The sequence below is a fragment of the Sylvia atricapilla genome, chromosome 3 (assembly GCF_009819655.1).
Source record: "Sylvia atricapilla isolate bSylAtr1 chromosome 3, bSylAtr1.pri, whole genome shotgun sequence".
Taxonomy (NCBI): domain Eukaryota; kingdom Metazoa; phylum Chordata; class Aves; order Passeriformes; family Sylviidae; genus Sylvia; species Sylvia atricapilla.
Window position 1 is genome coordinate 7,107,037 of NC_089142.1, and position 27,982 is coordinate 7,135,018.

General features: G+C 36.9%; 1 protein-coding gene across 6 annotated transcripts in view; it reads left to right on the top strand.

The window, feature by feature from the left end:
- Positions 1 to 27,982, top strand: part of ATAD2B (ATPase family AAA domain containing 2B) — a 74,649-nt gene that overhangs the window by 14,291 nt on the left and 32,376 nt on the right. For all 6 annotated transcript variants that reach the window (XM_066314709.1, XM_066314710.1, XM_066314712.1 and 3 more), the window contains exons 2-17: positions 1,321 to 1,475; positions 2,929 to 2,975; positions 3,991 to 4,144; positions 6,210 to 6,312; positions 6,856 to 6,964; positions 8,103 to 8,219; positions 9,232 to 9,307; positions 11,100 to 11,198; positions 12,107 to 12,218; positions 12,682 to 12,797; positions 13,609 to 13,783; positions 14,541 to 14,629; positions 15,358 to 15,517; positions 16,442 to 16,532; positions 22,355 to 22,666; positions 26,686 to 26,818. In XM_066314709.1, the coding sequence (XP_066170806.1) occupies positions 1,321 to 1,475; positions 2,929 to 2,975; positions 3,991 to 4,144; positions 6,210 to 6,312; positions 6,856 to 6,964; positions 8,103 to 8,219; positions 9,232 to 9,307; positions 11,100 to 11,198; positions 12,107 to 12,218; positions 12,682 to 12,797; positions 13,609 to 13,783; positions 14,541 to 14,629; positions 15,358 to 15,517; positions 16,442 to 16,532; positions 22,355 to 22,666; positions 26,686 to 26,818 (2,048 nt within the window). The remainder of the gene's footprint in view (positions 1 to 1,320; positions 1,476 to 2,928; positions 2,976 to 3,990; positions 4,145 to 6,209; positions 6,313 to 6,855; positions 6,965 to 8,102; positions 8,220 to 9,231; positions 9,308 to 11,099; positions 11,199 to 12,106; positions 12,219 to 12,681; positions 12,798 to 13,608; positions 13,784 to 14,540; positions 14,630 to 15,357; positions 15,518 to 16,441; positions 16,533 to 22,354; positions 22,667 to 26,685; positions 26,819 to 27,982) is intronic.

Below are 27,982 nucleotides of genomic sequence, written 5' to 3' on the forward strand. Positions count from 1 at the left end.
GTTTGAAACCATTCTCCCTTGTCCTGTCAATACATGCTCTTGTTAAAAAGTCCCTTTCCAGGTCTGTTAGAGCCCCTTTAGTTGCTGGCAGGTTCTGTAAGATCTCCCTGGAGCCTTCTCCAAGCTGAGCAATCCCAGTTCTTTTAGCCTGTCTCCACAGCAGAGCTGCTTCAGTCCTTGGATTATATTCATCACCTTCTCTGGACTTCACTCCAACAGGTCCATGTCCTTTATATGTTGTGGGTCCCAGGGCTGGATACAAGACTCCAGGTGGGATCTTAGGAGTGGGGACATAAGCAGGGAGAATTCCCTCCCTTGACCTGCTGCCCATCTTGCTTCTTTTGGGCACTTTTGACTTTCTGGGCTGCAGGAGCACGTTATGGGTACCTTCTTGTCAAGCAGCATCTCCAAATATTTTTTCCCTGGGCTGCTCTCCATCTGTTTTCCATCCAGCATGTACTTGTGCTTGAGATTGCCTGGACCCAGGTGGAGGACCTTGCGCTTGGACTTGTTGAACTTCATGAAGTTTGCCCGGGGTTCCACTGGATGTCATCAAGACTGTTTTGATGAGCTAAAATTTGTAGTTAGTAGAGTCTTGGTTCTATATTTTGTGGTAGTTCACCTAAATAGAAGCAGATCCTCTGAAGTTTGCTGTCTGTCCATTTCTTATGTACAACTTTGAAGTAATCCCTTGCTACTATCTTTGAATTTCTGTCTCTGTTACCTTTGATAAGTGGAACGGAATAAAGGTCCCTTTTGGTACTCTTTGGTACTTAAAAGGTGTGAAGAGTAATGTGGTTAGTTTGCATAATGCTGTTAATGAACATGTTGGACATCTCCTGGCTGTGTGCTGGACAGTTTGATGGGTAGAAAAAGGTACTAGAAAACTCTTATAGGAAGGGTGTTTGTTTAAGCGTTTTAAAGACAAAGGCAATGTCAATGGAGTAAATAATTGCTGTGTTTTTAAATATCTTAATTTTCCACAGTCCTTTTCTCTCGTTATGGCATTACTAGCTCTTCTGCAAGTAAGGTGAGAATAGCAGTGTCATGTATGATATGTAAAAAAATACAATGGGTTATAGAAACAATATTTGTTCAGAAATACAGGAAAACTATTATAGAAGTTCAATACTTGAAATTAAATATTTTCAGAGCTTCCAGTAATGCTTTCAGAATAAACACTTTTTATATTTCACACAGGTTGGTCACTAAGAGTTTGACAGAGAATTTCCTTTTCCTGAGCTGAAGTTTACCTCTTTTCTGTAAGAATATGTACAAATGAGCCAATTAAGTATGATCTGATGCTTTTTTTCTTTTCAGAAAGATGAAGGTAGTGATGCTAGTTTGAGTGATAGCCACATATCTCCTCCTGCCAAACGTACCTCAAAACATGCTGATCCTGTGTGCAAAGACAAATCAAAATCACGCAGTACTGGGCAGCGAGAGGAATGGAGCATCTCAACTGGACAGTCCAGGTAATTGGTGCCAAAAGAAGAAAGAACTCAGACCAATTTGTTTGTGTTGTTATCCCACTTGCACTATTTCTGCAGTCAGCTGCAGCTCAGGAGTGTACTTTTGAATGCTATTTTCACACAATTTTCTTCAGTTTAAGACTCCAGGAATGTGGATTGCATCAGTCATCTCATCTCTGGTTCCTTTCTATGCATATTTGTGCAAAAAAAAAAAAAAAAAAGTAATTTTATTTGAGATGCAGTCTAAGTTTTAGATTATTGATGCATCCAAATTCAGTAACATAATTGTTATTTTTATGTACTGAAGCTGTAAGAAGACATGACATTTTAATTAGGGAATCAGTGTTACTGTCTTTAGGGAATGGGTAACAGTCAAGTTTATTTCTATTGTTCAGCCTAGTACATAAATTTTACTGAATATAGCCTCAGTTCTGTGACGTTTTTATAACTTGAAGCAGAAGTAATTAATTTTATTTTATAATTCTGATTTAATAGTATTTTATAAACATCCTGTTCTTCATAAGGTTCCTCACACCTTACATGATTACAGGTAACTGTGAGACAGTGTACACAGTGTGTTCCTGATCCATGAACTTTCAGTTAATACTGATTCTTTTGTAGATATGTTTTTCATATTTGTGTACATGTCAAAATTGTTCTTTCATTGATTTGTATGTAAGAGTGACTCTTAAGTCACTACTGAACTGTTGACTGCTAGGATGAAGTTTACATAAAAGCTTTGTAAATCTCAAAGTAGACCTCTTCTTCTCTTTAGTTTTCTCTTTTAAAACTGTGAATTAAATCTAGCATATTCATTTGCCATGGTTATTGGGAATGTATTGAAACTCATTCACCTGTTCTTCTGTTTGTAAGAGTAGACTTGTACTGGACCTCCTAGAAATGTCAGTGTACAAAAAGAACTGTTTAATGCAGCTGGGAGAATTTAGGCCATTGTATCAAATGAAATTTGGCCAGGGTATTGAAAATCATATTGTTGCTCATTTAGAACTCACTGCAACGTGTCTTTGCATCTGAGTTTTTTTGTTGTTTTTGCCCAAAAACAAAGCACTGTGCTTAACAGTGATCTTGAGTCACTTAAGACTTTTCCCAAAAGTTCTGTTACTTCTACTGGTTTATCCAAGATGTTGGAATGATGCTTGCCTTTGGAGAGCTATACCAAGATTCTCCTCTGAAATTTAAGGAGAGAATTAACAGGACAAGGGCATGAAGAAAGATTAGGGAGATTAATCAAAGAGATGCTTAAACAGTTGGGAGATTCATATAATTGGTATTGAGCAGTTTTGTCCTTACTAAGGTGCTGGGCATGGAGCAGGCTCCTCTTCCAAGGCTATGTCTCACAAAGGCTTTGAAATCCGAGTATCACAGTGTTTTCAATGTGTGCCTTTTGCTTGGCTAAGGAATGTTAATGTTATTTGTGTGTCTGATTGTCTCCTAGGTTAACTTCTCAGCCTGGTGCTACACTACCAAATGGACGTAGCTTATGTAAGTGAATTATAGCAGAACTTTTTGTATGAGGTTTTACACGAAACAGTTTTATGTCAATGATTTTCAGTGGCATATGTTTTTGATAACCTTACTGATTCCTTTGACTGTTTTGACCAGAAAAGTTACTGCTCAGTTTTCTCCTGTTGCCTTCTTGGTTACTCTCTGTGGATATGGGGAACATTTTTAGATGAAAATCCATTTCTCTTCTCAATTCAGACCTCTTGGCCATGATCTGGATGTTTTCCTTAATTCCCAAATTACTGTTATGAACTAATTTTGACCTTCCTCTCTCAGTTAGTCTCTTTAATTTACTTAGTATCCTTGCTCATCTGAAATTTGGCCTTCTGTGGTTCTTAACATTACTTAACTCTATTGCTTTAGAGAGACCTGCCTTGTCTGCAGCTCCTGCTACCTTGAACAGTCTTCCTAAAAGCTTGTACCTTACAAACTTGCCATTTCATTGTTTATCTCAGATAAAACCACTTTGCCTCTTGTGTCCCTTTTTCATCAGTTCTGTCTTATTTGATTTTGTGTTGACTCTATGTAAGTGTTATTTCATTAAGCATATTTGGTATTTTATTATTTATTGTGGTGCCTAAGGAACAATTAGCAGTGGGATCTCTTTGTTTGGCACTGTACAGAGTAGCTGGTATAAGTTTGCTTGTGAAGTCAATATGTTGTGTCTGACCTTTTGATACTATATTTGAGAGAATAAGAATGGAATCTGTGGGCCAAATGTGCATTTTAGTATTGGTGTTAACTTAAAAATATCAAATGCCTAATTGAATGCCAAATTTTCATCATAAAATAAGATTATCGTCTAAGGAAACAAACTTGAATATGCTGAAATAACGTTTAAAATAGCTTTGATAGGAATTGAATACAGTTCTTTAGTTCATACTGTGCTTAATAACTTCTGGTTTATTGTCCTTGCTAAACATTCTCTTATTAATTCTTGTTTGTGAAAATGTTATTTCCTGCATTTTGAAGTAGTAATACAAATTTCTCTTAGCTCTCAAAAGCCACCCCCTTCGAGGGGAAAAAAAGGGAGATGGGGACCATGCTTGCATAAACGGAGATATAGAAGTCAGAAAAAGTTGTCGGTCCAGGAAAAACAGATTTGAAACTTTGAATCAGAGTTTATTGTTTGATCAGCTAGTAAACAGGTATGTGGGGATGCTACAGTTGTATTCATAAAGCACCTTAATTATTTTTTAAAATTAGAAACCCCTGTGTTCCAGTGCCATGTCTGTGTTTTACTGTGGGGATGCATTGAGACAAGCTAGACTGTGCTTTGAGTTACAGCTGGGTCTGTGCTGTGACTGCCATGGCATCTATGCTCTAAATGCAGAGCACCTTCCCAGGCTTTCCTTGAGGAGGAGGTTACTCTGTGTTTACACCTGGATAAATCTGTATGTTGGCAGTTACTGCAGAGTGCCTGATGTGCTGTAAATCCACACCCTAGTTTGTTTCTTGGTAACCTGTTTATGTAGTGATACTTTAAATGTCCTGTAAATTGGTGATTAGCAGCAGTGCTTGGAAGCATTCTAGATTTTGCTTGTATGATTTTGATCATAAAATATCAAAAGTTTGTAGCTTTCTTTTGTTTTTGTTTTTACCATTTGTTAATAATTCACATAAGGGTGGGTGTCACTTTTTGACATTTACAGTGCAGACAAAGTAGGTCAGACAGGGAGGCACGGTCTGGTCTGAGCATAGGAATGGGAGCCAGAAATGCTTTTTTGAAATAAAATTTCTCTGTAGCCCTGGGCAGGTCACTTAATATGTCCTGATCTTCCCACCTGTAAAACAGGTTTTAGCAGTCACATGTATGAGAGACTGCTTTCCCCAGTGCTGGAAAATGATTTGAACATAAACATTTAATTGTCAAGTATGTTCTTAATTTTTACCTGTATTATGTTGAATATTTATTAATTTAATTTTCTTTTACTTACTCAGTAACTACACTACTCGGTATCAGCTTGCAAACTTACATTGAGTTAAATTTATTTTTCTAGTTGCAGTTGAATGTCCCTCTCCGCATGAACAGTAGGAAAAAGTCTACCATGGAAGTTGTAGTTTGATAAGATCATGGTACTGAAGTCTGTATATGTATACTGATAAAAGTGTGTCCCATAATCGTTGGAGGTTTTTAAGAACAGATTATACAAAAGTCTGTCAGGAATGATTTAGGCATTCTGTAGTGTGCTCTTGCCTGGCAGAGCACGTAGACTTTTCCAAGTCCCTTCTGACCCTGTTTTCTTTGGTAGCAAACTGCACCATGATTTTACTTGAAATGGTTCTGTCACACATATCACAGATATTTTGGAAGAATTATTTAAAAAGGAGAGGAGCTCTCATAATGAAAGCGTGACTTTACTGACTTACATCACCAGAACTTCCACTGTCTTCTTTCTAGCAGTCTTTCAACCTTTAGATTTACTTTTAATCAGCTTGGAAAAAAAGGGAAATGAAGGTTTCTGTCTTCTTACAAATATTATACAAATATAGTAGAATTCCAGTTGAAAGCTACTCTAATCACCATGGAGAGCAGTAACATTGTCTTCAGGACAGGTGGCCAAATAATTGACTTGGCCTGGCTGATACTGTGTTGTTACCTTCTTGAGCAGTGAAGCGTCTTGGCCAGGGTTATCGCTTCTGTATACCACCGTTGTTTTGACAGCTGTTTACAAATACTCCAGATAATGAAAATGCTGACTAAATAGTAGATGAGAAATGGTAGTGAGGTCAAATACTGAGTGATGAGATTCTAGAGGCTACTGATTTAACAAAAAGAAAATCCTTTATGTTCTATTGTTTTTTTGAGGCCAGGGTAAGAAACTATAAAACTTATGAGGTGGAGCATTAATTGCATTCCCATTATTATAATTATGTCGATGAAAAGCTTTACTTTCTTTGCAAATTTATTCTTACCTGACATCTAATCTAATGTCTCAACAGATGCAAATTTGTATTCTACAATTTATACTGAGCCAAATTTTTCAAAAATGTTTGTTAAAATACTACTGTCTAATTTGAATCCCAAACTTTAACAGCATCAGCATTTCTTCTTTTACATTCTTCTTAGTTTGTATTCTTTCAGTTTTATTGTGGTTAGGTTTGTAGTTAACTGATAGACAACTTAAGATGTTGAATGCTATGTCCAAAGTTCTGCATGTTACTGTTTTAAAACTGATGTTTTGTGTGTGCTAACTGTTGGATATATTTTAGTACTGCTGAAGCTGTCCTACAGGAAATGGATAACATTAACATCAGGAGGAACAGGAGATCTGGGGAAGTAGAACGGCTGCGGATGTGGACAGATACAGAATTTGTAAGTGCAGACTTTCTGAGATCTTGGATAACAGTCATATCAAGGCAGAGTGTGTTTGTTTTTGCAAACACCATACACTATCTGTAGCTCTGTCTAAACATTTATGATTTTCTTCAGTGAATAACATTAAAAACATGATAAATTAAACTTCAATAAACTAAAATTCAGAACTAAATTAGTGAATAAGCTCTACTTTGTTTTCTTTATTGACAAATTCACTGCTGTGCTCTCATGATGTGCTGTGGTGGTTCTTTGGTTTGAAGCATACTCTGGTAGCCTGGAAACAGGACCAGGGGCTGTCATCCATTTTTTTCATGAAAACTTGTTACTGATGTTACTCTGTATTAGATGGAGGAGGTACTGTCTGAAAGATTTACTTTAGCATCTGTTAAATGAGACTGCTTTTGTAGTCTACCTATGGAGAGCTCTGCTGGAGAAACACTTGAGGGCTAGAGATTGTGTGGAGCATTACTTACTGCTCTGGGACTAATACTGGGTGACGTGGGACAGAAGTGATGGGAGTGCATGTGAAATTTATTCCAGGAAAACATGGATATGTATTCTCGAGTGAAAAGAAGGAGGAAATCACTGAGAAGAAATAGTTATGGGATTCAGAACCACCATGAAGTGTCCACAGAAGGGGAAGAAGAAGGTATGGGTTGTAAAAAATTGTGGGCGCTTGTCTGAAGTACTTGTAAAATGAAGTTCTCCTTCCCATAAGATAGCAATGTAGTGCACTGCCAAAAGCAGAACAAAGCCTGGTTTCTAAACGTTTGTACAGTATATTTCCTTTCTTCTGTTTTTTGTAACACTAAATAATTGGAGCTTTCCTTACATTCCCTCTAACAATCCTCTGGTGGAAGTCAGGTTGTGATGAATGTAGTCTACAACTACGTGTGTTCTAATTGACTTGATGTTTCTCATGTACTGAGTGGCAATTACCAGAGAGAATTTGTAATAGTTAGACCTGCATCCTTCCTTTGGGGGAAGGTATTTAATTAAAATCTGCTTTTTGTCCATTGACGTTTTAGAAGGCTTGTAGGTGCACAGCTGTATTTGAAATTCTACTTTCCTTTAAAAATTTTAATGAAACCGGTCAATGGGTTCAAAAATTACCAGAAAAAAAGGGATTGTGCCTAGCTTTGATGGCCTGATCAGCATCATGCTTGGCCTCCTTAAAATTTAAACTTAAACTCAGGCATCCATACAGATTTCAGCTACTGCATCCCAATTTTTAACTAAAACTGCCGTAGAAGGTATGGTTTGTCCCAATGAATATGAACGCAGTCCTAGTTCTGAGATCCATGGATGGAGATTCTGATCCTGTTAACAGATGGGCCTATACACAAAGTATATAAAGTGTATTTCTGTGTTCTTTGCTTTGTGTAAAAATGATACTGTGAATCATAAAATTGTACTTATTTTCATGCTGTGTCAAATATTTGATTTTCTGAGGCTCCTCTCATTATCCTTAATTTGAAGGATAATTATTGAAGGACAAATACAGTGGATAGAAATTATATTTGAAGTATTTTACAATTAAAGCTGTTTTGAATGCATTTATTTTTCTTTCTTTTACCTTTCCAGAGTCTTGTGTAAGAAACTAGAAGGAAATTTGACAATGTGCTGTAGATTTATCATGGTCATCAAATTTCCAGAGATTTTCCAATTAGTCTTAATTAATAAATGGGCAGTAATTCTTAGTGACCATTAAAATGGTAATTTTTTAAGATGAATGTAGTTCTAATGGGAAGTGGAAGTGTTCTGAGAATGTTTTTATCTCTCAACAGAGTCTCAGGAAGAAGATGGAGATATAGAAGTAGAAGAAGCTGAGGGAGAAGAAAATGATCGGCCGTATAATCTCAGACAGAGAAAAACTGTTGAGAGATACCAGGCTCCTCCAATAGGTGAGAGACCAGACAGTGCTTGACCTGCAGGAATACTGTGGATTTGGGGAGGGAATAGTTGGATGGCTACTTCTCACCTCTGACAGACTGATGCAGCAACAGTGTGTTCCCATCCTGACCTGTTGTGGTTCACCACGTGGATGGGACTGCTGAGACACAGACTGTCAGTGGTGGGGGCATTGCTGTCTCACTGAACTGTGCAGGTACTGCCCTGTGCTGGGCTCACGGTTAGGGGTGAAGGAGGTTTAGGTCAAGAAATACTTGGCAGAAAACAATCTAATAAATTAGGTGATTACATAGAGAAAATAGTTAATGCTATGTCTGCTTCTCTTCTTGAGTGGATAAATGACACAGCAGCAGTTACCACAAATGAGAAATCCAAAGTATTTCATTTGGAAGGAATCTACAGTGATCAAATAGTCCAACTGCTTGGCTGCTTCAGGGCTGACAAAAAGCATGTTATTCAGGTCATTGCCCAAGTGCCTCTTACAACAGACTTGGGGCATCAACCGTCTCTTTAGGAAGTCTGTTGCAGTGTTGGATCACCCTCTCAGTAAAGAAATGCTTCTTCCTGTCAAGTTTGAGTTTTCCCTGATGCATCTTTGAACCATTCCCACAAGTCAGAAGATCATAGAATATGATTTATCTGATAGAGAACTGCTGTGGTTTATTTGTTCAGAGAAATTTCAAGACATCCCATATTATCAGCTATGGAGAGGTTTCTGTATGGAGTTTAATGTCCTGCAAATAAACTTAAAATGCTAGTGCCCTGGATGAGTTACATTCTGTGTCACAACAGACACAACTCTGATAATTTGAGAAGGATAAGGATGGAATTCCCATGCCTGCGTCAAACCAAGTACAATGATAGTGACAAAACCCCCTGCCCAGTTCTTTCCTTAATTTAAGCTTTTGGAGCAATCAGTGATTACCTTATTGATGAAAATGGATAATCCAGCACTTCTGTACTTCTGTAGATTAGTTTATTATTCTTTTATATTTGATGTTACAGTGCCAGCTCATCAGAAAAAGAGAGAAAATACGCTGTTTGATATTCACAGATCTCCTGCAAGAAGAAGCCATATCAGGTAAATGTCAGTCTTTTGGTGTGTAATTGTTTGCTTTCCTTTAGTACATTGTGGTAGCTTTTGATTTTTAAACCATTCTTGAGTGAATTGCACAGTTCATTCACGCATGTGAGCGGGTCTTGAATTGTATCCTGAGTTCAGATCCTGATCAGCATCCAGACAGGAGTGTCATGGCACTGTCTAAACCCACTAGGAGCTTTGTGTTAAACAGAATGGAAACAGGTGTGCTGAAGTACTGGAAAGAATTCTGCATGGCACACTGTAGCTTTCTCTGTAAGGCCACATACTTAATATTTAAGTCCAATGCACCAGTTTAACAAATAACCACTTCCTGATCTATAAAACTGAGCAAAGTAGGTTTATGTTTTTTTTGTCTTCTTTCAGATCAAATTTCCTCCAAAAATTATCAACAATTTAATAAAATATTTAGCGAGAATAATTTTTGACTCTTATGTTTTGTGTCAAAGAAGTCTGGAATGTACCAAGTTGTCTTGGAAACTGTCAGTAGGCTTTATGTAACAAAACTGATGAGATTACAGCTTAAAATATTTTCTAAAAAATAAATTTACCCAAAGCATCAAAAAGAAAAATCTGTCCATAAACAGAATCCAAGTAAACAAATACTAGTCATAGCTGAAACTCCTGTCTTATTGCTCAATTTAATGGCATAGTGAAAATACATAAAGTAAATAAAGAGCTGAATCTTAGGATTCTAAAGTTTCTCTGTAATGCAGATAAGAGTAGGGGTTTTTTTCCTCCCTTGAAGAGCATATGACCTTTTTTTGGGCGATCTCCGGAGTTGTACTTGTACTTCCTATGCATACGAGCAGAGTGTGAAAGTTATTATCCCTTTAGTTTTAGCCTGCTCATTACCTGGCCCTCCTTTTATTGCTTCTTGTCAGGACACTGTCATAAGAAGTCTTCCCAATTGCTTGATATTCTCTTCAATATTTTTTTTAAATGGATCTAAGTTTTGGTCATTGAACAGTAAAACTGATAGACCATGTTATCCGTTGGCAAAAATAAGTTAATTCAGTGCATTATCATATTCATACAAATAATGCAGCTCACTATATTCACTTAAAATCCAAGACTTTTTGCTAGTAACCAACTTCTTCATGCAAGAAAGTGCTGAATATTTCAAACCCATGTCAAACTCAACACCTTTTTGCACGGGAGATTTAATGTACATTCTCTAATATTTCGGAAATACTCAGTTTTGTGAAATACTGTCATACTAAAATAAGAAATTATTCATTCAGACTTTGGATAGTAATTTTACTTGGATTCAGATCAGAAGTACAGGTGTTTTGAGAGCCTGTTCTACTATTCAGAATTAATAACCTTGTAAAAAGAGTTTATATACTTTGTGAAATACGGATTTTTTTCAAGAAATATTTAAAGGAAAGCATTAAACTGAGCAAGGAGACTGCTATGTCTGTTATGTTAGAGGTGGCTAAAGTGGTTGGAAATTTTCTTGAGTACAATTGCAGCTTATTGACTAAATATTCAAATCACATTGCTGAGGTGTGGCAGGACTGGACCGCACAGGTTATGGGGCTCTGCTGTTCAAGTAATGTTCATGTTGAAATCAGATAATCATTGTGGCAGTAAGAGCTGTTACTCCCCTCTCAGATTGTTTTGACAGTTGATGAGGCTACAATTTGCATGCATCTCAAACCTGGACAGTACTGTACTTGCCATTTCAGTTTTATTTTTATAGAAGGACCAAAACATAACATTCTGCTGCAAAAAAGACTTGAGTTTTCTGTTTGTTTTGCCACTTCAATAGGAGAAAGAAGCACGCCATTCACAGCAGCGATACAACCTCTTCAGATGAAGAACGTTTTGAAAGAAGAAAATCTAAAAGCATAGCCAGAGCAAGAAACAGGTATCAAAACATCCTTGGACTTTAGAATGATTTGATTTTATTATCAGAAAATGAGCAGAACTAGTCTATAGTGTTATGAGTTCAACAGACTTTTGAATCTGGTTTAGGAGGAGTGCTGGTTATATATATATTAATACAGGTTTTGGAGTTTTATGAATATATAATTAGTGATAGCAATAAAAAGATGGAAATACAAGAGTAGTTGTTTAATTCAATTGGTTTGATTCAATTCAACCAAACTCCTGTTGGTTAAAATATCATTGGTGTATTTTGGTCCTGGCTAATTCAGTTGTACTCCCAGCTATTCCCTCTTCCTCTCGTGTAAGAGTTCATGAATTCTACGCATCCAAAACACATTTTTTTGACCTTACGTGTATTTAGCTGTAATCTAAAAGTGGAAGCACTGTAAGTAAATTCATTCACTGATAACTAGGTAGGAGAATTCTGAAGGAAAAAAGTTTCATCTTTTTTCCATCTCTTCCTGTCTGCCACGTTGTTCCCTTTTCCATCACAAGTAATTCAAGCAACATACAACAATCAGAAGTGTAGATCTGAGTGTAACCTGTGGGTTACTAGTACCCTTCTTCCTCCCTTTAACGATGTAGTTGGCCAGTATCTATGCAGAGTCTTAAAGGAAGGAAATTCTGTTTGTTCTGTGTTTAATCAAAATAATCTGTCCAGCCTAGCTCTTTAGATTGAAGTATGTGTATGGGTGCATGAAACTAACTTTATGTTAAGGAACTTCCAGTTATATGGCCATAATTACCACAAAAAAGATGATTAGTTTTGTTTACCAATCTGGGAATGTTATCTCTTTATGTAGTAAAAGGCATTCAATATTTTGTTTCTTCACCTCCAAACACTGAAATAGAACAGTATTTATTTGGTGCTTGCTTGTTGTTGAACAGGTGCCTGCCTTTAAACTTCAGAGCAGAAGACTTAGCTAGTGGAATCCTTCGAGAGCGTGTGAAAGTTGGGGCGAGTTTGGCTGATGTTGACCCGATGATTGTTGATAAATCGGTAGGTTTTATTAGAGCTTTTTATCTTCCTTTCCTTAATTTAGCATAAGCAGAATTCTCCACAGCCTCTTATTGATGTTGAAGTAAATTCATAAAAAGCTCACTGATTTTTTTTTTATTATTTTTTTAAATTTTATTTTTATTTTATTTTATTTTATTGTTACCAAAGCTTTTGTTTGTTTATTTCTTTGGACTACAAAGCATTTGCCGTGGGACTCAGGCTGGATCACTGTAGATGTCCAGGCAGCCCTGGTACAGTTAACTTGCAAACCAGATAAGCCTTGTGTGGGCAGCCAAGAGTTGACTTTCTCAACTGTTCTTTCCACACTTTGAAAATTAAGGGAAATCCTGTTGATCAATGCAGTGTTTTTTCTAATTTGTTTTCTAATGTTTTATAAGTAAAGGTGCTTTTGTGGAAAGCTGTTACAATATAAACTTAATATGTTCTTTTTTTCTTTCCTAAGGTGTGTTTTGATAGTATAGGGGGATTGAGCCATCATATCCTTGCACTTAAGGAAATGGTAGTGTTTCCTCTTCTCTATCCAGAAATATTTGAAAAATTCAAAATTCAGCCGCCAAGGTAGGTGTATTTACTCTTACTGTTGCATTCTTTTTCTTAAGCTTAAACGTTTTTCTTAAGCTCTGAAGAACTGAAAACACATCAGAGGTTGATTCTTTCCCTGAAGTGTTTTAGAGTTCAGATAGATTTATGAGTTTGCTACTCCACTTGTCTATCAGAATATGCAATAAGCAGGATGAAGAGTTGAAAAAACCTAGTGTATTTTTCTTGTGATAGGAAGGTAAACTTTATGATTTGGTTAAAGAAAGAATTCTCAGGTGTTCTGTTTAGAAGTACCTTGCCTTTTTTTCCCAATATGTTGTTAAATATTTTACTAGATCGAGCAAAATGCTGATGTTTCTCTCAATAATATTATACTGGGATTTTAATATTTATTGATGGGGTGTCTTGGTATGTGGTTTAAATGGGTACATGGTGTCTAAGTCAATGGAAAAATTTGGGGTATTTTTGTCACTTAATTACTTAATTCCAAAGAATTAATAAACATTAATTAAGGTACTACCTAAAATCTAGTATTTGAGGAGGTGTTATTTAACTAATGTCAAAGAATCCTTTGGAAACTTGATATGCCTTTGATTAATGTTCTTTACAAATCAAAGTTTTACTGATTTGACAGCATAAAACAAACTTAGGTTTTATGAAGTCATGTTAATACTACAGCATGTTAATAATACAATACTGCTACAAAATAATAATATGAGATCTTAAGTCATTCTTCTCCAGGCTCCCTGTCTTCATTATAAAATTTGACTTGGAGTTTTTCAGGAGACGTAAAATAAGTTTGTGACTGTGTTGATCCATTTATCTTCAGGGGCTGTTTATTCTATGGTCCTCCTGGAACAGGTAAAACCTTGGTAGCTAGAGCTCTAGCTAATGAATGCAGTCAAGGAGACAAAAAGGTGGCTTTCTTTATGAGGAAAGGAGCAGACTGTCTCAGTAAGTGGGTTGGTGAATCTGAACGTCAGCTTCGACTCCTTTTTGATCAGGTTAGAAGAAAATACATTTTTTATATGATTTCTCTGTATGTTGTGTTTTGTGGTTCAGGTAGCCAAAGGTATTTGCAACTGAAACTAAATAACTGTACATTTTCATAAATTAAGTAGGATTTTACCAAATGACATACTTAGATGAAAAGAATAGAGGAATACTAGCAGTAGTTTCTCTTGCTCTGGAAACTCAGAGAAAAAGTCTCTTGATTTTTCCATTAATTAAGCAAAGTAGTTTGGATATAACTTGGGGGAAAAATATCAGTCAGTGAGTTTGAATGTGACTGGCATGTTCAAGATAAATGCTACAGAGGGGAGTGCATTATTTCCTTGGTTGTGTGTCTATTTTAGTGTTCTTTTTTGGCTTAGAAGAGGTTGGACGGAACACACTCACACAAAACAGTAAAATGCAGTAGCTCAAAGAAGAGTAGTTGTCAGATTATAAGCAGATAAGATTGTTTTCTGTAACAGAGTGTGAGGTGTGTATTTGTCTTTAACCTGTCCAGCACACAGTAAAACTGGTACACTGGTGCCATCTTGCTTACTCAAAGTAGACTGCACTCTGCTTTGCTTTGAAACACCGCTGGAGTTGGAAATTCAGTTTTCATTTCAGACTTGACACTTTATAACAAAGATGTCTCAATATGTATGCTAGTTTAGCATGTTCATGCTTTCTAGTGAAACCAGTTTTCAATGTTGATGGATAAATTAGGAATTAACTGTGAATTCAATTTTTGTTTTGTTTATTGCATGCCAGGCATACTTGATGAGACCCTCTATAATCTTTTTTGATGAAATAGATGGTTTGGCTCCAGTTCGTTCTAGCAGACAAGATCAGATTCACAGGTAATATTTGTTATATGCTGCTATTATCTTGGTATAGGGTACATTATCTTGGTAAACTCTTAAATGCAATTTTTTCTCATTTCACAGGAAAGATTTTTACTTTTTCTAAAGCCCACTTACACTAGAAGGGACAGATTGGTTTTTTGGTGTTGAAAGTAATCTTTTCAGTCCTTCAGGCAAACTGTAATTTGCTAGGAATTGAATTGCAGTGACAATTACCCTTCAGCCACATTATTAACTGCAAGATTTCCACAGCCACACCTTGATTTGCTGTTTTGTGCTGTAAACAGATTGTCTGTTACCAGCCCAGTAGAATAACCAGTTGAAAAAATGTTATTCTAACATGTTAAATTATAATGTTCCATCAATGAACTGAACTCACCTGTGATTTTGATTCTTAATGGTGTGATGTACAAACATATCTTGTGTTGCTATTGTGTAATTTTTTAGAACTTTTTTACAACAGTTTGCGGTTGACTGAATTTTTTTGTGGCTGCTTTTGATCTCAATTTTGCTGTACTCTGTATGGCAACACACTTGTACATGTCATTCTATAGATCAGGAGGCCAATGGAACATATGAGACTTGAAACTGTTATGTACCTGCTTGCCTGTTTGTAACTTAGCTTTTTTTTTTTTTTTTTTTTTTTTAATGTATTAATGTTGCATCTGAAAATGCAAAAGTTCTTGCAGTGTTCCTTACATTTTATTCTGAAAACTCTCTTGTAGCTCTATAGTGTCTACTCTTCTTGCCCTCATGGATGGACTGGATAATAGAGGTGAAATAGTTGTAATTGGTGCTACAAATAGACTGGATTCTATAGATCCTGCACTCAGGAGACCTGGTCGCTTTGACAGGGAATTTCTTTTCAACTTGCCTGACAAGAAGGTAAAACCTGGAAAGGAGATTTAGTAATAAGCATCTGTAGTATATTAAACATTTGAATGCCCGACATCCAAGCTTATGAAATTAGAATATTCATTTTTTCTTGTAAGGATGTTTAATTTTAGGAAGACAGATTGTATACACAAAGTTGTATTCAGCTTTAGATCTTCACGGTGTAGCTAAAAGTAAACAGAGGTAAATTGTTCACAATAAACTGAATTGCTTATCTCAAAACTATGGATTTGTATAATGACCCCTAACTATTTGGGGGCTTGAAACTTAACATAAGAGAAAATAGCTTTACCTCTTGTAGACTTCTAAGCATATAAAAAAATATAGATGCGCAGCCAGACATTACAGTGTTGGCAGCAGGAAAATTTCAGTTCCTTTTTCAAAACTTAGATAAACTCGGCCATAATACATCATGAATTTATACTTAAAATTGAATGTACCTTGTATATGGATAGATGTATTTAGATTCTCTAGAACTTTTAGCTGGAATTGCTTTGGGATTCATGTGTATGTGCTGTGCTACTCTGCAGTACATTAATTGGTGAGGCCTTTAACAGTAGAATACTCGTAGGTACTGATACTCATATGTGCAGTAATTAAAAATGAAATTATAAAACTATGATAATTCCTAATAGAAAATGAGTTTTGATCAGTTAATGTATAATAATTTTGATCAAACAGAAATTAAAATGTGTAACTGGTGAAAAAAGTACTACTTATATATGAAATTAAAAGGGAAAAGCTTTGTTCTTGAGAGACTTTGGAGTGCTAAGTTCTCTTTTACGTGTCTCAGTTACATACCTAAAGCAGGTAAAGTAACTAGATTCACATGAATAAAGAATATTTATTTCTATGACATGGATTTAACTTGCTAGTTTTTTAATCTCATTTTATCTTCTTTTCTTTTTAAATCAGGCACGAAAGCACATTTTGCAAATTCATACCAGGGATTGGAACCCCAAATTGTCAGATCCTTTCTTAGGAGAACTGGCTGAAAAATGTGTTGGTGAGTGTTACGTAGTTAGTACTTTTTCTGTAGAGGCTTTCTCTTCTGTGTAAAACTTTGAAGGTATGTTAAATGTATCAAGATATTCTTATCTCTGCCTTTCTAAACTTCTGTGCTTTCAACAACACTCTTTTTGTAGTAACAAATACGTTTCTGTCTTACTAAACCACAAAATGAGTAGCTAGTAGTCATTTGAAAATAGAACCATGTTTCCTTTCTGTGTCATCTCTGTCCTTGTACAGGATGCATACTCTTAAAGAGAAGCAAAATGAAGTTGGAATTGGAATATTTAGGTAGGCTTCCCACTAAACTAGAAAAGACATAGGCAGACTTGGGGTTTTTTCTGTCTACATACTGACGAAAAAACGCAGTACTTGTGTGTGTGGGTTTTGTTTTTTGTTTGTTTTTTACTGACTGGCATGCTCTCCTCTGACATAAATCAAACAAACTAACCAGCCTTTCTAAAGAAAAATTTTTTTTCCAGATTGCTAGCACAGAACAACCTCAAAGTGTAGAAATAGGTAGGGGAGGAAAAAAAACCCAACTGCAACATGAATATGTTAAATACACCTTTGGAGCTCACAAAGACCCGCTGAATGGAGGTGGGTTGTTCAAGATAAGCCTGCTGTTTAAATCTAATCAGAAATAAACCCAAATATTTTTATAGTGAATTAAACAGAGGAAATGACCCTAAAGCACACAGCACAGTACCTTCTCAACAACTTATCATGCAAAGATACATCCTCTGTCAGTCATCTGCTTGGACGAGCGCTGAAGTTCTCAGAAAAAGAGCAGTCTCAAATATCTGCTTTGGAATCCATCAACAGGGAACTTTAAATTGAACATCAGTCCATTCAGTCAGCTACAGTACATCCGAATTATCCTCTTCATCCACAGGGACATCTCTCATCGAAGCAGCATCCCTCCGCTTTTGATGCACAAAGACCTCAACATCTTCTGGTGAGGAGAAAACATAACTATCCAGCAAACTCCAGTTTGCTTTGCCGGGTATAATGCAGCACATGGCAAACCCATTTCATGTAAATTCTGCTTGAATGATGCAAACACGTGGTGCTGCTTAGTGGGAGAGAGGGGAATAGGTGGGGAAAAAACCACAGATGTTTCTTTAAAAATTCACCGTATTTTTTTCAGTGAGAACACAATATCTTAAAATTTCAGACAGTAGGGAAAGCCATTTGTACATTTGACTGGAAGACATTCTTTGTGCTCCATAAAGCCTGTCAGTTCTGTGGAAGTCAGCAAACAAAAAGAAACACTCTTTTCTGTTTTTCTTGGCTTTCCTGCTCTACAACTACTGTACACTTGATTGTTTCCAGTCTCTATCTTGGAATTTAAGTGTTTCTGCACATCCAAGATGAAAATCTTTGAAGTATTATGAAATCTTTTCAAAACAGCTGAAGTAAGACTGGTGTATCTTCTTCACCTTGAGAGTGCCTCATTTTTTCTCTAAGTGAAATCTGCAGCAATAATGATTTAAACAGACTTTTCCAGATTCTTTGTGGCCATTACCAATGGAACTCATTGACACACGTGTATGTCTGTGATACAGTTTATACCAGTCTGCTATTTCCTCTTGTGGGCAGGTTTTCTTTAAAAACAAACAACCTTCCCCCCAGAAAAACAACGCCCCCTCTTCCCCCAGTAAAAGCTGCCTAGACTTGGCAGGCTTTTGGCACAGCATGGTTGATACCTCTCTCCAGTTCAGCAGACTTGGCAACACTTAACTCCAAGCTTCTGGATCCTAATGAAGAAAACTGCTGAAATACTCCCAAAGCAAATGACTTTAGGGAGGCAGGTGTATGTGCAATTCAGAACTTCTTATGATCCAGGGGTGTAATTAGAAGGAAATTGGAAGGGAAAAGCCCCAGGACCTGCGAAAAATAGGTTATTTCCTGAGGGTTGATTTTAGTCCCAGGTGTTACAGATTACATAGCCATTTAGTGGATTTCTGTGTATGTGAGGATTAGACTCCACTTTCCTGAATGGCCTCATGACTACAATGTGTGTGAGACGAAGTGAAGCAGCTTGGGGAGAGCACAGCATTGCTCAGAAGACCACACACTTCTGTCTTGGTAGTACTTCCAGTAAACACACATAATTACTATGTTTTTTCTCTTTACTGGAGATGGGTCCCAGATACCATTAACTTTATAAATCCTTTCTTATCTCTTGTGCTTATTCCCTTGTTTGGAATGGTGCCTTTTCTGTAGGTAGAGAGATTTACCTAGGAACTCAGTCTTGCAGGAAACAAAACATACTGGCAACTGAAAAAGTGTGAATTCCTCCATCTGGCCTTTTGCAGATGAATCTTTTTACAATGTAGGAAGGGTTATTTAAATGATGCTATTAAATAGAATTATAAAGAAACAAAGTATTATGCTGAAGATGCTTGTTAAAAATATTCTGTGCTTCTTATTGCAGGAGTGTTTTGTGGCAAAATCATACCATGTTAGATTTTTCTTTCCCATCCTCATTTAATGATGGTGGGGAGATTTTGACGTTAGCATTCCTGTTTTTCACAACTTTTTAAAATAAGCCTAGGAGTTATTTTTCATCTCTGTCATCATGCTGAGTTGTTTGCTAACTCCTTCCCTGCAGTCATTTTGGGAATTTTGTAGTGAGTTGCACAACATAAAGTGGAAGAATTCTTCAAAATTATCAAAATCATTCACTTAAATACTTCACCCTGTTCAGTAGTACTTTGTTATGGGATTTTAGTGTGGAGTTTAAGCAGAAGAAATTTTTAAGAGGGCACAATTTCTGCACAGTAGAGATGCTGCAGAATTTTGGTGATCAAAGTGTGTTCTTTGGAAATCTACATAGAAATCCACTTGTTTGCTGTCCTGCTTTCTGAAAATTGTACTTCAGAAATGTTCATCGGAGTTTGGTGGTACTGGGTAGAAGAAAATGGGCTACTTGACAGGAATCCTCATAATGTTCTAAGTTAAGCTGTGCCAGTACATTTTGCCTGGCAAATTGAAAATCTTTCCTGAGATGCTTCAAAAAAGGAAGCAAATGCACTGAACCCTGAGTTTATATTACAGTGTCAATTTGGGTAAAAACTGCATCAGGTTATTTACTGTTGGTATGATACATTTTATTCTGTTTTGACAGTACTTCACTCATGTTTTTCTTCTGCTTAATCAGTGTGTGTTTGCTTATTAGCAATAAAAAGCTCTTTATGTTTCACAAGGTACAGGATTTTTGCAGTTTTCTTGTCACTGAAATGGATGTACAGTATGCACAAGAGAGTCCCTCAAAAAGAGACACCAATTATTAGTCTTCAAATGTAATTGCTCCTGAGAAATGAGAGGTAGAAATGGAGACTAATTGTGCATCTGATCACCTGAGAATTTAATTTTAAAAATAGGCTACAGGCTATTATTTCCTAATTCTGCAATTCTTTGGAGATGTACAAGCGGTGATTAAAATGACTGTTAGAAAGTGATGTTACAGCATTTGTTAATAGAAAAGTTGGAAGGATGTAGCTCCTGAGCTGCTGAATCTTTTCCCAAAAATACTAAACTAGCTTCTGAAGTGACAGGCATTCAGGGTGTTGCATGTCTTCAGCATATCTTTGGTTTAGTTCTCCTCTCAGCTGTTTTTTTGTTTAATGTAGTGTGGGTTTTGGATGAGAAGTGGACCAATTTAAATGGGAATGTGATACCTGATACCTAAAGAAAAATGCAAAATTTAGAACCCTGGTTTGGTTTCTCTGATGCACCTCTAGCCACTGTCTAATAGTTTCATGTGGTTGGAGTGTGCCTGCATAGTTTTCATTTCATTTTAAATGAAAGTTAAAGAAATCCTAAACAACATAACTTTAGTGCTGAAAATCATTAGTTGTCAATTGATCAATATAGTGGATATATCTGAACATATTTCAAATATAATGTGTATTTATTTCAAGGTAATTAGAGAATGTGAATTGCTACATGCATTTTAGGTAACAGTCATAATGTGGACTCACCAAATTTGCAGAATTGTAACTACTGACCTTTTAATAAAATTGCAAAACTTTGTTTAAAAATTGCCGGAAACATCAGTATTTATAGTGAGTGTCCATCTGAGTTTATTTTTGTTTTGCCTGTTTTTTAAACATTATTTTCAAGTATATATAAGAAAAGTGTAGTTTGAAGTCTCATCCAATTTAAGTTATCTATATAGCTGAAAAGTGGGTATCTTTTACTATTATCCCCCAAATTAATATGTGAAAGATGGGGATGGGAAAGTGTCTACAGTCTTCCATATTAATTGCTTTCTTTTTTATTTCTAAACACTGTGCATGGAATCAGCTTTGTTTCTTATTGCTATATGGATCTTGTAAAAATATACATGCCAGGAGCACTGGAAGAACATCAGAGGCTAAAGAGAGAGAAGCAAGGCAGGCCTAAATTTTTGTGACCTGGTGTTGCCAAAAGACCAATCATGGAATCATAGAATGTTTTGGGTTGGAAGGGACCTTAAAGCTCATCTCATTCCACCCCCCTGCCATGGGCAGGGACATCTTCCACTGTCCCAGGTCACTCAGAGCTGCGTCCAGCCTGGGCTTGGACACTTCCAAGGATGAGGCACCCACAGTCTCTCTGGACAGCCAGTTCAAGAGCCATATAGTAAAGAATTTCTTCCTAATATCCAATCTAAACCTGCCCTCCTTGGTCTTAATACAAAAATAGAATAGAAAAATGCAAGTAATGTAAGACTTGGTGAGGATGAGGTAGTCTGGTAAAAAACCAGTTGAATGAGGATAGTTTTAACTAAAGAATTGATTAATTACCTTCTATAAACACTTCATTACAAACCCATGAACTTTTATATGGCGGTACCTCAAGTGCCGGATTTTCCTGTGGTGACTTTAATTCTCGAAATGACTTTTCTCACTGGAATACTGTTTTACAGTTTTTGAAAGATGAAGCTATGGTGCCTCAAAATACAGAGGCATATTAATGTCTCTTGCTGAGAGACATGGAAAAACTTGAAATCTAATTTCTAGCTCTGGGGAAAACCCCCAAACCATTAGTGCTGCAAAAGACTCAGAGGTATTAAGTCTCTCTGTATTTTATAATTATCAGATCTATGTTTTTCACTAATGATGATTAAGCAATTATAGGTAGCCACCTGTAGATACTTATGAAGATAGGCTAAATTAAAATTTTAATGGATTTTAATTTCTACCTTTGGTTATATTAGTAAAGTTATGGAACTCTTCAAAAGTCTGAAACATTTTTCATCATAGTAGAAGTTAACATTTTTCCAAGAATTCAGAGTAGGCTTTTTTACAAGAGATTCCATCTCTTCCATATTCTACTCATCAAACATTTTTCTTTATACTGCTCATTTTCTCACATTGTAAAAGTTTAAAGTTGGTGATGTTCAGTGTAGCAAAATTGCTTTGCTGTTAAAGAATATATTCATTTGAAGGTATTAAAGGAAAAAAGGAGGACAGGGACAAGCCTGTTAAAATTGCACACACATGTTAGACAATATTAAGGGAAAAGAAAGAGCAATAACAGACCTATAAGCCAGGACTGAAAGTACACTGTATATCAAATGATATAGTGAAAATGTAGGTAATTTTGTCCTCCATGTGGAATGAATTTCTTAGTGTATCTTATAAACGCGTCTAATTTCTTGATACACAACACTGTCATCAGGTTATGACCTGATACCTTTTGGCAGATGCTTTATGGACCTTGACAGTTAAGTACTCCTGATATGTTTTCAGCGGGGTGCATGTCTGAGGCAGGTGTGGCACAGCAGCGCTGTTTCATGGAAGGTGTTTGTGTTCCTCTGTGCACTAGGGTACTGTGGAGCTGACATCAAAGCACTTTGCACTGAGGCTGCCTTGATTGCCCTGAGACGCCGCTATCCCCAGATCTACATGAGCAGTCAGAAGCTGCAGCTGGACGTGTCCTCGGTGGTTCTCAGCGCGCAGGATTTCTACCACGCCATGCAGAACATCGTGCCTGCCTCCCAGCGCGCCGTCACGTCGTCGGGACACGCGCTGTCCCCCGTCATCCGGCCGCTCTTGGAGCGCACCTTCACCAAGCTCCTCGAGGTCTTGCACAAAGTGTTCCCTCACGCTGAGTTCAGCCAGGGTGACAAAAGTGAAGGTATGTGGTTTGGGGTTAGTTTTTTGCAAGTGCTGTTTCAATTTGCAAGTATTTCAGCATCTCCACCTAGCCTTAAGTCTGGTGTGGATTTCCTTCAGCGTTGTTAGGATGTGTCGTTGTAGGACATGAAAGAAAGATGAAAGACTCCAAATATTTCAGAAGGCAAAGAGAATAGAAAAAAATTGTCTATTTCTTACTACCTTTTATAAGATGTTTCAATACACACTTACCATGATTGGTGAATAGGAATGACACCTCTCTAATCCCATTGGTTAACTAGAGAAACAACAAAACACCACTTGGAGAAAGATTCTTTTGAGAAAGGACAGTTGTTTGCCAAGATTGTTTTGAGAAGAAGCTTTCTTCAGAAATTTTTCCTTGGGAAAAAAGTTAGCAGCTGCTAGCAGGCTGAAATCTCTCAGGTCCAGAAATATCAGGCCCACAAGGATGTAAATACTATTTGCTTGGATGTTGCATAATTATTTTTGCTGATTCCAAGTTGTTGTAGAATTTAATGACCTGAACCTGTACACCTCCCATAGGTGTGAGGGCCATCTATAAAAAGAACTTGAAAGTAATTTACAATTTAAATACAAGAAATGATGGGGCATTATTAACAGTGAGAACCAAAAAAAAAAAAAAAAAAAGGTGAGACAATGTTGCTGAGTGTAACAGGACCTGAGATTGGTGTTCCTGTTCACAACAATGGTTAGCTATCCCAAGTTCTTTGCTTGTTGATGGTGCAGAAGCTTTGAGGGGCTCACAGCTCAGCAGATGTTTGGCTGACATACCTGAACCTGTGTAATGGTCATGTGCTGATTAAGAACAAAGTCCTGAGGCTTTCCTGTCCTTGAAATGGCCTGGTCCATTCCTGATCCTCCAAGCTGATTCTGTCAGCTTAGCAAGAGGAGAACTATTTGCTATTTTGTCAAGTTGACTTTTTTTGCCAAATTAGTGAGTAAAATCACCTCACTAAGGGGTCAGTGAATGCCAGAATCAAGCTGCAATGGGAGCATGTGGGTGCTCCAAGGAAACAGGGAATAAGAAGGACTGTGATTGACTGTTTTGACTGGCAGAGAGTGAGTAGGTTCTGGGGTTTTTCTACCCAGTCTCTGAGACATAATTTAATAGTTACCCTGGTCGTTTCTTGGAAGATAAATGTTAAACAAGATACTTTGGGTTTGAGATCTGTTTATTCTGATGTAGCCTACTGTTTTTATCTGGGATCATTCTCATTCCCCAGCTCTGTAAGCAGTACTGGGGTTGTGTGTGATTAACTTGAAAACAGCCCAGTCATAAAGCAAATCTGTGACAGCCATAACTTTTCTCTCATTCCTGTTCCAGAGCACGCTTTCAGCCTGCACCCCAGGCAGCTTAAGCTGATCCTTGTGCTGGCTGCTGCAGTTCTCCAGCCCAGCTGTGCATTTTTGCTCCATCCTTTCCACTTGCTTGAGTACTTCAGGTCCTTTGTTAAACTGTTGTAGCCAGAAAGCTCATCCAAAAATGATGTATTTATATGTTTTCTGCTGACTATGGGGTAGTTGGAGGTTTTAACAAGTGTTGAAGTTGGCCAGAGATGGGCCCTGGAGCATGTGGTGGTGGGTAGAGGGAAATGAGCTGGTTTGCAGCTGCAGTTAGATCCTATTGGGCTCTCTCAACTGAAAGTTATTTCTGATGTTTAAGTTTCTGTAACTTGTTAGTATCACCCAATTTAGAGATTGTCATCCTTGAATTTAGAGATTGTCATCCTTGTTGAAGAATTGGTTTAAGTTCAGAATATTTTCTTTGCTCATATTTTTACATTCCTATTTATTATTGCTCATTATTGGTAACAAATTGAGTTTGGAAGCTTAAGGTGATTTAAATAGTTGTTTTACTAGATAATTTGCTGCTATGGGTATTTTTAAATGTTTGTAGATAATTGACTTTGAAAATGCATGAACTGAGTTTCCTTTAGTTTTTTTCTTACCCCCTTAAATCCAAGAAAATATTGAATAACAAGCTTTAATCTTTATCAAAACCAGAAAAATCCACTTTCAGGTACAATGATTACTCATAAATGTAGATTATACAATAGGGCTTCAAGTTTTTTTTTAATTCAAAGTCAAGTATATAGAACATGCTTACAGGTATGTTTACAATCTGCACATCAGGTTTTCTGCATTTCACTAGAATTTCCTCTTTCTTGTAATTCAGTGAGTCAAATGCTTGAGCAGAGAATCTCGCAAAGACTTGATACTTGGGACTAAAAGATGCAGGGCTGCCTTTTAAAATAATGCTGTATTTTTGGTAGAGAACGCTGAGTCCAGTGCATGAGCATAGGACTTACCTATGCCTACATTTGGTATACTGAAAATTCTGTCTGTTTTAGGGACTGCTTTAAGTGAGCCCAGAGATAGCAGGCCTATGTCCAGTTGGTTTGGAGGTCTCCATCCTTAGCTTTAGCTACATATTCAGCATCTTCTGTGCCATGTTTTCTTGCTCTGGATTAGCTTTTGGCCACTGCTTCGGGTCTGCAAACCTTTTTCATCTTTTCTCCCAAAGAATGATTGTCAGGTGTGTGACTGCATCACAACTTGACAAGAGATGTGGCACATCTTCATCTCATGGCAGCAGAATATCATTCCTGCCCAGCCTACCCTGAATCCAGTTTCTTACATCACACAGCCAGCTAAGGGAACCTTTGTTGTCTCTTGAAAATTTTTCCTGGAACCTTGGGACAGTTTTTCCTGTGGCTTAGATGGCACCTCCATCCGACACTTAACACTGCCGTGGAGGCGGTTCCTTTGTCCCGTGGGGATTGTCTGATCAGTGTAGCAGGACCTGTGCCATTGCCTCACGTAAACCAACAAGTCATGCCGTGGATTGGGTATTTGAGAATAATACTTGGATCTCTCTGTATTTCACACTTTCATTTTACAGCAGTTCTTTTACTTAAGTGGCTGTGGCCAACTTGAGCTGCTCTTGAGATGTCTGGTGGTTGTCCTGAGCCAGCGGTGTGCTACAGTGACTGTGCCGCTCTTAGGAATACTGCCCATCCATGGCAGAGCATTTTGCTCAGCAGAGCTGGCCTCTGCAGTTCTCCTGCTGTACAGCTGAGTGGCTGTGGCCATTTTCATCCCATCATTGCACACTTCTTGCCCTATGTAAATGGGAATGAGCAGCTCAGCTCCTTTCCTGGGGCAAATTACCATCTTGCATCAGTTCTTTCCTATTATCAAATCACACCAGGTAACTCTTAATCCTGTTGCAGCCTTGGGAGCTAATTTACCTGATTTTCAGCTGTTACCTGGTTGTCCTGTTTTAGTGCCATATTAGTAATTTTTCAGTTGTTTGTCTCTGAAGTGTGTCTTGTGAATATAATCAGTCTTTGAGCTTTTTGTTTTTCAAGGTCTGTATAGAAAGTGCTTCAGTTCACTGTGCTACCATATTAGCAAAGGAATTAAAATAGGTAAAGGCATAGTATATAAATATGGAATGCATTGAACTGATTTTGATGAAAAGTATTTTTATATTCTTCAGGAGATTATCAGAGGGTGGAAAACAATTCTTCATAAACATACGCTGTCTAGGTAGTCATGCTGAGAATAATTTTGGAAGAAGTGTACCTGTGAGAATTTGGACACTTGGAACAAATAAATAATTACAAAATTCTGTGTAGTCTGAGGAATGACAAATTTTATAGCTTCATCCTTGAAAAAACCTCTAGCTGTGAAATAAACCCAAAGGAAGCATTTCATAACAAGTTAAACTTTTTTGTATTTGAGGAGTTGTTTAGCTTGATTGTTTAAAAAAGTAAATTGTAATTATGATTAGACTTCTACAGTATTTAATTTGTTTTGTTTTTTTTTTTTTAAGTTATAAGTACTTATTATTCTGAAGGCTGATACTGAGTTTTAACTAATTTCTTCCCCGTTTGAAGATTTATTACATTTGACACAAAGAAAATTGTAATGACTTGTTTGTTGTACTTGTACTTGGAAGTGATAAAGTTCTAATTAATACATCTCTTGGAACAGATGTACCAAGTCTAATATTAGATGATAGTGAAGATGAGAATGCTTCATCAATTTTTGAGACGAGCTGTCACTCAGGATCACCAAAGAAACAGTCATCAGCTGCTATACATAAACCCTACCTTCATTTTACAATGTGAGTGTTTCTCTGAATGCATATAATTAAATGGATAAACCCAGGAGATTCTTACATCAGGAGAGCTAAAAAAGTTTTTCTTTTAGTTTGGGGTGACTGTGGTTGTTCTGTGATGGAAACATTTAAGTGCACAGGCAAGAGTTTTGGATGTGGGGGAAAGGGAAAGGCCACATCCTACACACTGGGATCAGAAATGTTTTTCAGTAGGCAAATGCAGATAAGGAGTAAAGATGCTAACAGCAATTTTCAATTTTAACAAACTACTTTGATTTGAAAGATTAAGAACTGAGAAGAGATGTATGTAGGAATATTTTGGAGGGGTTGTGTGCTTTTTCTTGGTCCAAAGTACAGCTTTGTTGTATGCAGCTGTTTGGAAGCATCATATATAGTGATTGTATTCAGCATTTCTAATGTGCTTTTTTCATTGTTTTTCATGGAAAGTTTCAGGAAAACAGGAGTTTAGAAAATACGTATGACATTTGGATGAATGTTTCCTGTATAAATTGGACTGGCTACAGTAATTAACATTTCTTTGTTCTGTGTCGGGAACAGTTTTAGAATACTTTATGTGGTAGTTTCTGCAGGGAGTTTACTGAAAAAAAAAAAATGAAGTTAGAAAATTGTTCATTAGTGGCACTGTTTAGTAGAGCCATCTTGTGGAAAACTGCTAAAATTTTTATGCAAAATAATAATGCCGGAACAGAATTAATGGATATCTAAGCTTAAAAATAAGGATGAAAATTCAAAGAGTTGATGTGACATAGTTAAGTGTTCTAGTGCCAAAGTTAAGCTTTTGTTGCAAGTTTGGGAAGGGGGAAGCCAAACCCAAAACAACAGTATATATTTATATGGATGTGTGTCTTTAAATAAAAGAATCTCAAGACTGGGTTTATTTTTGCAAAGTATTTAAGCTTCTCTGTCTGTTTTCTGAGTATTTTTGTTTGTTACTTGTGTGGGTAATCACCACCACCAGAGCTGAAGGCCAAAGGTCAGCAATGTTCATTGCTGTCCCAAAATATTTAATATGAAGTAATACCAGCAAGTCTTGTTCCACTGCCTGAGTTCACTGATGGGCCGATAGAAATGCCTTAATGAGAGAAAATGCAAATTAATTAAGAACTTTCTTTTTTTTATAATCAGTTTTCTATAAATGGAAAAGACTTT